We start from the raw sequence: 12,178 nt of genomic DNA, 5'->3' as shown, positions 1-12,178 counted from the left end.
GGTGGCGCAGTGGTTAGGAATCTGCCTGCCAGTGCAGGGGACATGGGTTCGATCCCTGGTCCGGGAAGATCCCACATGCTGCGGAGCAACTAAACCGGTGCACCACAACTACTGAGCCTGCGCGCCACAACTACTGAAGCCCACGTGCCTAGAGCCCGTGCCTCAACAAGAGAAGCCACTGCAATGAGAAGCCTGCCCACTGCAACGAAGAGTAGCCCCCACTCACCGCAACTAGAGAAAGCCCGTGCGCAGCAACAAAGACCCATCGCAGCCAAAGATAAATAAATTTTTTTAAAAATGTATTACAGTATAGTTTCAAGATTTCATTTTATACATCCATACAATTAAAATATGCTTTGCATAATTACATAGAACTTACCAAAAACCCCCATGGAATTATGTCACTGCCTGAGAAGCACGGAGGAAAAAAAAAAAGAGATTGAGTCTGTTGAGGACCCCAAGGGGGCTAATATGCATGGCATTTGTCTTGAGAACAGAAAAGTAATTACACCATGTTGATTCCAGTTCTTTCAGGCTGAACCTGAAACAGCCCTAAGCAGAGCCCAAGTCACTTTATATGGGCTTCACTGAGTCAGTAGCTGATGCGTTTAATTTACTTTGTTTCTGGATATGTGTCATTTCAGATTGTCAGTTTGAAGTTTCTCTGGACAGGTAGATGAAAACCGTGGACTTTTACCATCACATCAGGGTTATTTCCATCTAGATGTACAGAATTCCGCAGAGGATTTAGATTTCTAAATTAAGGAGTGAGGTGGTCACATTTCCCTGGCTCCAATTTAGCCACTCAGCCCTTATTGCTTGGCTTCTGTCTCCTTGAAAGTCCTTTTTTTTTTTTTGTAATAATTCTTACCTCTTTCTTTGGTACGGGAGCCAGTTTTCTAAGTTTGAGCACAGTCTTCAGAACCTCTTATATTTTTTTTAAAGCAAGTCAGGTGACCCCTGGTCTGTAGAAAAGATCAGTCATCCATCACTTACTGACTATTTTCCTAAATGTAGTTCAGCACAGCATCCTTGAGATCTCCTAGTTCGATGGCCAAATTACAGATCACTTGTAATACGAAGATAGTGCTTACATAACACTTGACAATTTTCAGAGTGCTTCATTTACTTATCTCATTTGATGATTTATTCAACAAGCATTTGTTGATCCTCTTTGTTGTGCCTGGCATGAGGCTAGATATTTGTGCAGTCTGATCTAATTCCATAAGGAGGGAGTGATGACCATATCAAGATAGATACTCATAGAAGGCCAGTGGAATAAGGTTACAAAGGTGACCTCTGGATTAGACAATTAGAAGAGGTCATTAGCAAGAGTGATGAGGGCAGAAACCACAGTGTTGTGGGTTGAGATACATGGGAAATGAGGAATTTTAGAAAGTGAGTATTAGATTGTATTTCTATGAATCTTGGCCATGAAAGGAAAAGGAAAAGGACAGTGTCCAGAGGAGGATTTAGGATGGAGAGAGGGTTTTCCATTTTAATATGAAAGAAATGTGAGGGGTGGGTGGGAGATGTTGGCTTATAAACAATAGAAACTTATTACAGTTCTGGAGAGGCTGGAAGTCTTGAGACCAGTGTGCCTGCATGGTCGGGTGAGGGCCCTCTTCCAGGTCACAGACTTCTCTTTGTATTCTTACATGGCGAAAGGAATGGGGAGAAACATTATATTTGTAGTTTGAGGGGAACCTATCCATTAGATTCCTAGGACTAGGGTGGGAGGAGTGTTTCATTTTACAGATAAGGAAAGTGAAGACAGAGAGGTTAAGCAGTTTGCCCAAGGTCCCCCAGTCAGAGGGGGAGTTGGGACTTGAACCTGAGTCTTCTAAAGCTAAATTCTGCTTAATGCATTATTCTGAAATAGATAAATTCTTACTTTTATATGTTTGCCTTTTCAAAAGACATGAACAGATAGCTCAAAGACAGAAAATGGACCTGAAGCATTGAAGAGTTGCTCACTTTTACGCTTAACAGAAATGCAAATTAAAATTACACTGAGATAACATTTCATGCCTATCAGTTTGGAAAAGATTCAAAAGCTTAACCACACATTTTGTTGGCAAGGCTATGGGGAAAGTGGCACTGTGATGTGGAGTGGGTCTGAGGGTGTATTGTAAAGTGAAGAAAGCAAAGAACAAAAAAAGCATATGTAGTAAAGTACTTTTGTGTAAGTCAGAGTGGTAAGTATATATTTGCTTATTTTTTTTCAAAATACAACATAGGTAGAATAAGCCACAAACTAATAAAAAATGGTTACCCATGGGGATTGAGGAGATGGGGGTGGGAGTGAGGCTTCAAGTTTACTTTTTAATAAACTTTTGACTTTCAATATTATAAAAGTCTTGTATATTCAAACAAATGGAAAACATGGAAGAAAAAACACACTCTAAAATTGAATATAAACAGGAGCAAATGAACCCAAATATATATCAAATTGATAACCTCACAGAAAGAAATTAATTCAAATAACTTAAGCATAATACTCCAATTGTACCCCTTAGTGGGATATAATAAGGAAAAAAAAAGAAATGCAAAGAAAATTTGAACTTAATATTTTTGTTATTGGTTTTGGTATTGGTGTAATAATGTTAAAACTATTTTGTAAGTAGAGTAAATGAGTTGTTGGGAACCAAAGTTCTCACCGTGGAGTAAGGAGATATAAACAGTGTGGGAGAGGCAAGAAAGAAAGGAAGAACCTTGTGGTGTTGAATTAATTTCAGTTGAAGGTACCAATGTAAACTCAGTATTTTTTCAGAAATATTTCCTAGATCTGACCACTGAAAAGTTTTAGAAACAATGACACCCAGTAGTTAGGAGCATACCTAATTAATGCCCAGATCTTGGTTACAAAATATCATTCTTCACTAAAAGAAACCAGGGCTTCTTGCGGAACTGGCTGATTGTACTCACAAAGTGAATCCGGAACAACGTTTTGTACCACAAAGCATGGATGTGCTCAAAGACTAATGGAATTATATCAAAAGGAACCTGTTTGAAGAAATTCCTACTGGCCAAATTCCGGACAATCTGCATGTCCAAAAAAAAAAAGATGGTAATGGATTATAACATTCTAAATACAAAAAGAATTCAAGAGTCCATAGTGACACTTCAGTAAAGGGTGTGATGATTGATTAGGTGAGACTCTTTTACAGGAGAATGCCAGCTAACTTGCAGAAGGAATGATGGAATTAGAAAATTACCGTTTTGTAACCTCCAGTAGAATAATTCATTTGGGCAAGATCGGCAATTGATGCTGAAATCATAGGGCAAAAAGATTATTTTGGCTTTCACACGGCTTCAAAGATTACTATAGACTACTAATTAATTTCAAAGGAACCTTTACAATAGAGGGATGTGGCAGACACAAAGGTATCTACCAAGAATTCAAACTCAGTCTGACAAATAATGGGACAAACTGACATTATGTGCCTCATGATTTGATGCCGTACGAAGTACACAATATCTCCCTTGTAATATTCTTTTTTTATATAAATTTATTTATTTTATTTATTTATTTTTGGCTGTGTTGGGTCTTCGTTGCTGTGCGCGGGCTTTTTCTAGTTGCGGTGAGCGGGGGCTACTCTTCGTTGTGGTGCACGGGCTTCTCATTGTAGTGGCTTCTCTTGTTACAGAGCGTGGGCTCTAGGGCACATGGGCTTCAGCAGTCGTGGCACGCAGGCTCTAGAGCACAGGCTCAGTAGTTGTGGCACACAGACTTAGTTGCTCCGCGGCATGTGGGATCTTCCCAGACCAGGGCTTGAACCCGTGTCCCCTGCGTTGGCAGGCGGATTCTTAAGCACTGCGCTGCCAGGGAAGCCCTCCCTTGTCATATTCTTGCCAGGAATGTTTGACCTGAATCTAATCATCAGGAAATAATCAGATAAATCCAGGTTGTGGGGAGCTCTCCAGTATTACAGACCTGCAGTCTACAAAAATGTCAATATCATGAAAGACAAAATAAGTAAAGGCACAGGGGTGGACTGTTCTAGATTAAAGACATGGCAACTAAATGCACAGTATGATTCTTGATTGAATGAATATAAAGGACATTTTGAGGGCAATTTTTAAAATTCACATATAGGTGATGTATTAGATTATTATTGTATTAATGTTATCTTTTTTGGTTGCAAAAATGGAATTATATAGGAGAATATTCTTGTTCTTAAATGATACATGATCAAGTACTGAAGTGTCATGATTCTCAAGTTACTTAAATGGTTCAGATAAAAAAAAAATATGATGTATATCGAAAGAAAGGGAAGGAGAGCAAGAAAGCAAATATGGCAAAATATTAACAATTGATGTATCTTGCAGATAATCTATAGAAACATTTTCCTTTAAATTTTGCACATCATGTTTCCCTCATTTGTTTGACTATTTCACTCTCTCCCCCTACAGACATACACACACACCGTACCATCCCAACTTCTTAGATGCAACATAATGCACTAGAAAAAGTGTGGGTTTTAAAATGAAATCCAGTTTTAATTCATAATAATGCCACTCTGTTCATTTAAGAATACCTGCCAGGTGCCAGGCACTGTGCAGGAGTTTCCATAGAGAACAAGAGACCTGGTTGCTGCCCTCAAGAAGCTTGTATTATAGTGGAGGAGAAAGGTAGTAAATAAGCACATAGATAAATATACAAGTAAAAATAGTGATGCATGCTACTGATAAAATAGACTACTATAAACAAGAGTGACAGACGACATTTAACTTAGATTGGAGAGTGGTCAAAGAAACCTTTCCAGCAATGTGATCTTGAGCAAATATTATCTGAATTCTATAAGGGCTGGTTTTCATATCTCTAAAAAATGAAGGTAACTTTCTTACTCTATCATTTGTGGAAACTGAATATGGTAGCATATAAAGTACCTGGCACATAGAGAGGAAACTTGGTAGATGTTATTGGCCTTCTTTTTAGAAACTCTGTTTCTTCCCTCACAGGGCTCCTTTTCAAGTATTGCATTTGGTTCACTGGCTAATACTCTCTAACCTTGTCTTTTTGGTTCCACAGGGCTCGGAATGGAATGCCTCTAACTTAGAGGATTTACAGAACCGAGGGTAAGCACACAGAGCAATTGCTGACACCCCCATGTCGCAGAAATCACTGTTTTATCTTTACATTTTCCCGTCAGAGAGGTGTCAGTGAGTAACTTTAAGCTTAAGAGTTGCTTCCAGTCGATTCTTACTGGGTGTAGTTTAATAAAAATTAAAATGGCTATTCTCCCACTGTTTCATCCCCCCACCTCCGAAGAAAGATCAACTGTTTCAGTGGAAAGGCTTTCAAAAACAAATGTGCAAGCCTTTCATGCTGTTTAAAACCAAATCTAGTTATTGACTCCCTTTTTTTTTTTTTTTTTAAGAGCAGTTTAAGGTTCACAGCAAAATTGAGGGGAAGGTACAGAGAGTTCCCATATACTCCCTGCCCCACACATGCATAGTCTCCCCCATTCTCAACATCCCCACCGGAGAGGTACATTTTTTACAACTGATGAACTGACATTGACACCTCGTAATCATCTGAAGTCCATAGTTCATGTTACAGTTCACTCTCAGTGCTGTACGTTCTATGGCTTTGGACAAATGTATAATGACCATGTGTCCATCACGATGGCCTCATACAGAGTATTTTCAGTGCCCTAAAAATCCTCTGTGCTCTGTCCCTTTATTCCCCACCCCCACCCCCTGGCAACCACTGATCTTTTTACTGTCTCTCTAGACCTTGGTTCCTATTTTTATGTAAGAGTACACAGAACTGCATATGCTGGGTTCACAGGTCTTTATTAAACATTTATTGAGCAACTTCTGTAGGCCAAGCACAGTGCTAGATGCTAGGGATCCAAAGAAAAATAAGACTCAGTTCCTATCCTTTTATAGTAAGGTGCACGAAGACTAAGTAGGTTATAAATATAAAAGAGACAGTGTAAAATTGAACAAGAAGACTGACCTTGTAGTAAGAAATGTGTTCCTAAGCGGCATGGTTATGAGTTTGATTGAAGCAACTGAGACCACAGTGAACATTCAGCAAGCAAAAAGCTGCCATTCTTCCCTTTTCACTTCTTAGCTAATGCCTAAATCTTTCATTGAACTCGGCCTTAGGAGGTCAGATCATTCCAGTAAGAGAAGAGAAAATCATGTATGGAAATTGGCCATTCTAACTCTTCATTTTGGACAGAGATAAGACCTACTGAGACTCAAGAGATAGTGATGACTCCCTGACTGGTTGCTGGCTGCCTGTTTTCTCAGCTACAAGTCAGCCTTCTGGTTATCTTTAACATGATTAGATGCATACTTCCTACTTTTCCCTCAGAAGAAAGGAAGCCAAGTGATTATACAAAGAGTTCTTGTTGGGGGGGGGGGGTGGAAATCTGGTTACTTAATATTAAGGTATGAAAATAAATAGAACTTGGAAAATTTAAGTTGATAAGGATTGAATCAGAAGTTCTTGAAAGCAGAGACCATATCTTAGTTTTGTGTGACACATACCTAGCTCAGAGCCTTATATCAAAAGGGTGCCTGGTAAATGTGAAGGAATGATAGAAAAATTGACAGAATGTGACCTGCAGGAAACTAGCACCTGATACAGTGTTTAATATGAAATCTGAGATTTGATAGAGCACTGCCTGCCAAATGCATTAGAATCACTTCATGCATATATTCACTTTGACTTTTGACTTATATCCCCAGCTGGAGATGAGACCTATTTATCTCATTTACTACTTACAATGCTAAATTATAGAACACAGAAAAAAGACAAGAATGGTTAGATGCTCAGACATCTACTTAGATCTTATTTCTTAAATTCACTGGTGCTTAAACTTTAATGGATGAAGGATTTCCCAGGTGGCACAGTGGTTAAGAATCCACCTGCCAGTGCAGGGGACACGGGTTCGAGCCCTGGTCCGGGAAGATCCCACCTGCTGTGGAGCAACTAAACTAAGCCCGTGCACCACAACTACTGAGCCTGCGCTCTAGAGCCCACAAGCCACAACTGCTGAACCCGCGTGCCACAACTACTGAAACCCTCGCGCCTAGAGCCCATGCTCCGCAACGAGAAGCCACTGCAATGAGACATCCTTGCACCGCAACGAAGAGTATCCCCCGCTCCCCACAACTAGAGAAAGCCCGTGCGCAGCAACGAAGACCCAACACAGCCAAAAATAAATAAATACAAATTAAATAAATTTATTAAAAAAAAAAAACTTCAATGGATCAAGAATTATAGTTCAGGGATCTGTACACAAAACATGTGTATTGCCCCCTGTGGATGATTTAAGGGATTTTTCAAGTGTAATTTTGACAATAAGGCCATTTTCTCCCAATCCACTGACTTTAGAACTCCAAGTAAAATGCTATTCCTTACAAAGCATTGTAAGGAATAGCTTACAATGAAGTGTAAGAATGACAAAGAAGTTGCAGGGAGTGCCATTTCCAATTGGTAGTGGCTGACTAGACTTCTGTAATGAAAAAGATTGGGAAACCCTGTCCTGCTATAATCCATTACTGAAGTATGGGATTGGGGATGGGAAGGTTGTTCATTTTTATTTTAAATGAAATAAGAGGGAAGTGTGCTTGCCTTTTTTTCTGACAGTTTTGAGATATAATTCACATATATCGTTCACCCTTTTAAAATGTGTACTTCAGTGGTTTTTAGTATATTCACAGAGCTGTGCAACAATCAATTCAGAACATTTTTTTCCAACCCAAAAGGAAAGCCTGTACCCTTTAGCAGTCACCCCCATTTCCCTTCCTCCCTTCAGCTCCTAGAAACTACTAGCCTACTTTCTGTCTCTATAGATTTGCCTATTCTGGACATTTCATTTATATGAAATTATACAATATGTAGTCTTTTAAGCATGGTTTATTTCACTTAACATTGTATTTTCAAGGTTTATCAATGTTGTACTATGTATTAGTACTTCATTCCTTTTTTATTGCCAAGTAATATTCCATTATATGGAGATATATATACACATCACATTTTATTTGCCCATTCATCATTTGATGGGCCTTTGGGTTGTTTCCACTTTTTGGCTATTATGAATACTCTTACGACCATTCATGTGTGAATCTTTGGGTGGACATGTGTTGTCATTTTCTCTTCAGTTTATGCCTAGGAGAGGACTTACGGGGTCATATGGTGGTAACCTTTTGGGGAACTGCTGGAGTGTTTTCCACAGGTGCATGTTGCTTGCTTTTTCTTAATTTTTTTTTTTTTTTTTTTGGCCGCACCGCATGGCATGTGGGATCCTAGTTCCCCGACCAGGGAGTCGAACCCTCACCCCCTGCAGTGGAAGTGCCGAGTCTTAACCACTGGACCACCAGGGAAGCCCAGCTTGCTTTTTAAATTAAAAAGAAAAAATCCTTTCTAGTAATGGACTTTGATGCTAAGTTAAAACAGATTCAAACCGTGTCCCAGAAAAATTTTGGTTGCTTGACCTTAACCACAGAATTGGTTAGCTTGGCTCTCCCTTTTTGTAGTCATTTCTCTGACTTCAGTGATTGGGTTTGTAGAACCCCACGTGTGCTTCTGAGAAGGAAGCAGCTTCTACAGAGGGAAATGAGTGAGTCTGCGCTGTGTTGTTGGAGTTGACAACAGTGATGTCTAAGTCCACACAGCACTGAGAAAAGATAATCCTTTGGCAGATTAAACCGAAGCATTTATTGAGATTGCACAGTGAGAGAGATAGCAAAAGAAATTTTTGATACAGAAACCATTTTCTGCAAGCCTGGGAGAACTCTCAGACACATCTGCTGCCATAGCAGCCAGGAATGCAGCCTAGAGAGTTAAGAGAGCTTTGAGTCCAACTTTCCTCTGACCCTCCCAGCCTGGCCTCACTTGCCTTCATGTAGTTTAAGGAGAGTAATAGAGCAAAACCTGACAACCTGGCATTTAGAAAGATAGGAGGGAATGTTTCCTTCTATTTTTGTTTTCTTAAGGTACACGTTAATAGTCTGATTTAATACAGATGACTTCCAAAAAATAAATTTTGTTGCTGGTAATTTTAGTGACTGCAGAGAAATTGTCAGATCATGGGCCTCAAGTTGATTCTTTGGAGTAAAATGCAAGGCATATTTTCAAAAGACTCTGAAAGATGAGATTGTATAACTAAACACAAACTGAAAATGGAATATAGATGTTGAACTTGGTAGACAGCTTTTCTCTCAGTAACTCCCTGGTACCCAGGTATGCCCAGGACCCTGTTATACAATTTCTGTATTAAATAAGGATAGCCTCTTAGGGTTTTTTTTTTTTTTTTTTAGCTTTCTTCAATATTTTAGTATTTAATTTCAGCCTCAGGAATAAACAAGTTTGTTTTTTATTTATTTTTATTTTTGGCTGCGTTGGGTCTTCGTTGCTGTGCACAGGCTTTCTCTAGTTGCGGTGAGCGGGGGCTACTCTTGGTTGCGGTGCGTGGGCTTCTCATTGTGGTGGCTTCTCTTGTTGTGGAGCACGGGCTCTAGGCGTGTGGGCTTCAGTAGTTGCGGCACTCGGGCTCAGTAGTTGTGGCTTGTGGGCTCTAGAGCGCAGGCTCAGTAGTTGTGGCGCATGAGCTTATTTGCTTCGCGGCATGCGGGACCTTCCCAGACCAGGGCTCGAACCCGTGTCCCCTGCATTGGCAGGTGGGTTCTTAACCACTGCGCCACCAGGGAAGCCCAGGAGTAAGCAAGTTTTAAATAAGAAAAACAGTGCTGGGAATTGGATTTCGCCTGAGTAGCAGGGCTCATATTCTCCGTTGGTTTCCTCACAGGGTGCGATATATCTTGAATGTCACTCGAGAGATAGATAACTTCTTCCCAGGAGTCTTTGAGTATCACAACATTCGGGTATATGATGAAGAGGCAACGGATCTCCTGGCTTACTGGAATGACACTTACAAATTCATCTCTAAAGCAAAGTGAGTAATGGTCCCACACACACGTTCTGACCCCTCTTCCTTGTGCACCACACATGGTTGGGGTCTGAAAGCTGTAGATAACTTACTGATGATACTCAGAGGAAAGGAAGTAAAGAAAAAAAAGGAGACTGAGATCTCTTAATACTAGGAAAAAGATGACTAGTGACTTAATACTTTTGCTTTAAGTACATGAAGCCCCTGGAAGATGATCTCATGTTGGCTATTTCCGTTGAGCACAAAATTAGAGAAAATAAACTCAAGCTGCAGTGAAAGAAATAGAAATGAGAGAAGGAAGAAATTCTGAAATAGAGAAGAAATTCTGAATGAGAGAAGGAAGAATTCTTAAGTTACCAATGGGGACACTTGGAAGTTATAGAATAGAAATTATTCCAGACAGGTGGAACACTTCATCCTGCTCTCTGGAGACAAGGAGAGAAACAGTAGGCTTTGGAAATCTTTTCCCATTCTTTTACTTTACTTTTATGATACTCTAAATAGTGAAATTTTTCTCTGGCCCTTCTGTTGTTGTCTTCCTTAAATTAATTGGTCCTTTTAGTGAAACAATTCCATAGTATTAATTTAGTGTTTAGTATTAGTATTAATATATCAACACTGATTTTTTTTTAAGTCCCTGGGGATTTCTTTGCCAGTCCTATTTATCCCTTCAATAGAAAAAACCATCATTAAGCATGTTGGCCACATTCCCTCCGCAGGTGGGGTGACACTCAGATCCTCCCTGGCAGATGAGAGAGAAAAGACCCAGGCCCTCAGCAGTGAAAGCGTGGAGTCCTAACCACTGGACCGCCAGGGAATTCCCACTTCTGTTTTTAAAGTCCTCCTTCAAGAATGATACCACACCTCACTTAAGGACCTTAATGGTCAGGAAATGCTTCCTCTTAGGTGTCCTGAATCCCCATACTCCAGCTCTGAGCCCATTCTCTCAGTCTCTAACCAGTACCTGAAAGACTGTTTTATACTGCTGAAGCTTCTGCCACTCATGGCATGCTTCCTATGTGCCATGTACTTTACACATATTCTCTCCTCTACGTTCCAAAACCCAGAGAGGCATATGCTGTCTTCCTTCTGTACAGAAGAGGACAGACTGCAGAGATGAGGTTCAGAGATATTAACTAACTAGTGGTTGAGACAGGACTTGAACCTAAGATCATGTCTCATTTCAGTCCATCAGATATATGGGAATAGTCTAGTTCCTTAAGGAAAGGGGACTGGAAAAGACTAGGCAAGTTGTCAGGGTTACAGCCAAAGAGGCTAGAGATCAAGGCGAGGCCCCAGTCCTAGTGAAGAGAAAGACTTGATTTCAGCAGGGCTGGGGTTAGAGGGAGATATGTGAGGCACCCACATTACGTTTACTGAGAGGCACGCGCTCTCCATGTCCTGCAGGTATAGGTCAGCGTCTCAGAGTGAGTGCCTCCCCTTAAGTGGCACCCTGGGCATCTCATGTGTTTCACCCTAATCAGGGCCCTGGCGGTCCAGTGGTTAGGACTCCACACTTTCAGGGCCACTCTACCTACACGTGGGTGAGTTTAGGATTCCTAATGTGATGCTGGGCTTAATCTGGACAATCTAGCACTTGAAGTGAGGGGGTGGGGTGGGCACTGAACCTGAAAGGTGAAATTGGGCTAGGTGAGAACTAACTGCAGATCCTTCATTACCTGAGTTAGAAGCCATCCACTGAAAAAGCCCAGTTCAAAATGAAGAAATGTTTTCATAGGAGTGGATTTCATAATTGTATTTTTCTTAAGATTGTCCAAGTTTGAGCACCTTCCGTGCCTGCAGGCATAGACCTGAAATTCGATGTATTAAAGTTGTCAGAGCTTGATGGTAGAATATAGAGCACATGTCTGAACTTCCATCTGAGTCATTGTGACTTGGCTTGCCAACTGTAGTCTAAGTGAAAACTCTGTGGTGCCATAAGCAAAACAAACATGTCCTAGTCATTTGGGATCACCTTAGCATACAGAGACACATAATGCACACCAACCATAGGACACTAAAATTTTACCTTTCTTTTCAGACTGTTTCAGTTATTCCAGACCATTCTCTCCATTCCCATAGCTTATCTGGCTGGCCCTCTCATTTTGGCACTTAACCTTATGCCTCCTTGCATTGGTGCTTAACTCATTTATGTGTGTCTGTCTCCAGCAGAAGGATTATAAGCTTCTGGAAGGAAGCTTGTCTCCTGTAATACAGTGAGTGAGTGGATGAATAGATTTCCCCTGTTAGGCTGACATGTACAT

The 12,178-nt window shown here is 40.5% G+C and overlaps 1 protein-coding gene across 2 annotated transcripts in view; it reads left to right on the top strand.

The window, feature by feature from the left end:
- SSH2 (slingshot protein phosphatase 2) overlaps nucleotides 1–12,178 on the top strand; it is a 241,281-nt gene that overhangs the window by 212,991 nt on the left and 16,112 nt on the right. For both annotated transcript variants that reach the window (XM_068530613.1, XM_068530612.1), the window contains 2 exons: nucleotides 5,036–5,082; nucleotides 9,774–9,920. In XM_068530613.1, coding sequence (XP_068386714.1) covers nucleotides 5,036–5,082; nucleotides 9,774–9,920 — 194 coding nt within the window. The remainder of the gene's footprint in view (nucleotides 1–5,035; nucleotides 5,083–9,773; nucleotides 9,921–12,178) is intronic.

This window comes from Eschrichtius robustus, chromosome 20 (genome assembly GCF_028021215.1).
Source record: "Eschrichtius robustus isolate mEscRob2 chromosome 20, mEscRob2.pri, whole genome shotgun sequence".
Taxonomy (NCBI): domain Eukaryota; kingdom Metazoa; phylum Chordata; class Mammalia; order Artiodactyla; family Eschrichtiidae; genus Eschrichtius; species Eschrichtius robustus.
Note: the sequence above shows the minus strand (reverse complement) of the source record. Positions and strands in the feature narration are given on the sequence as shown.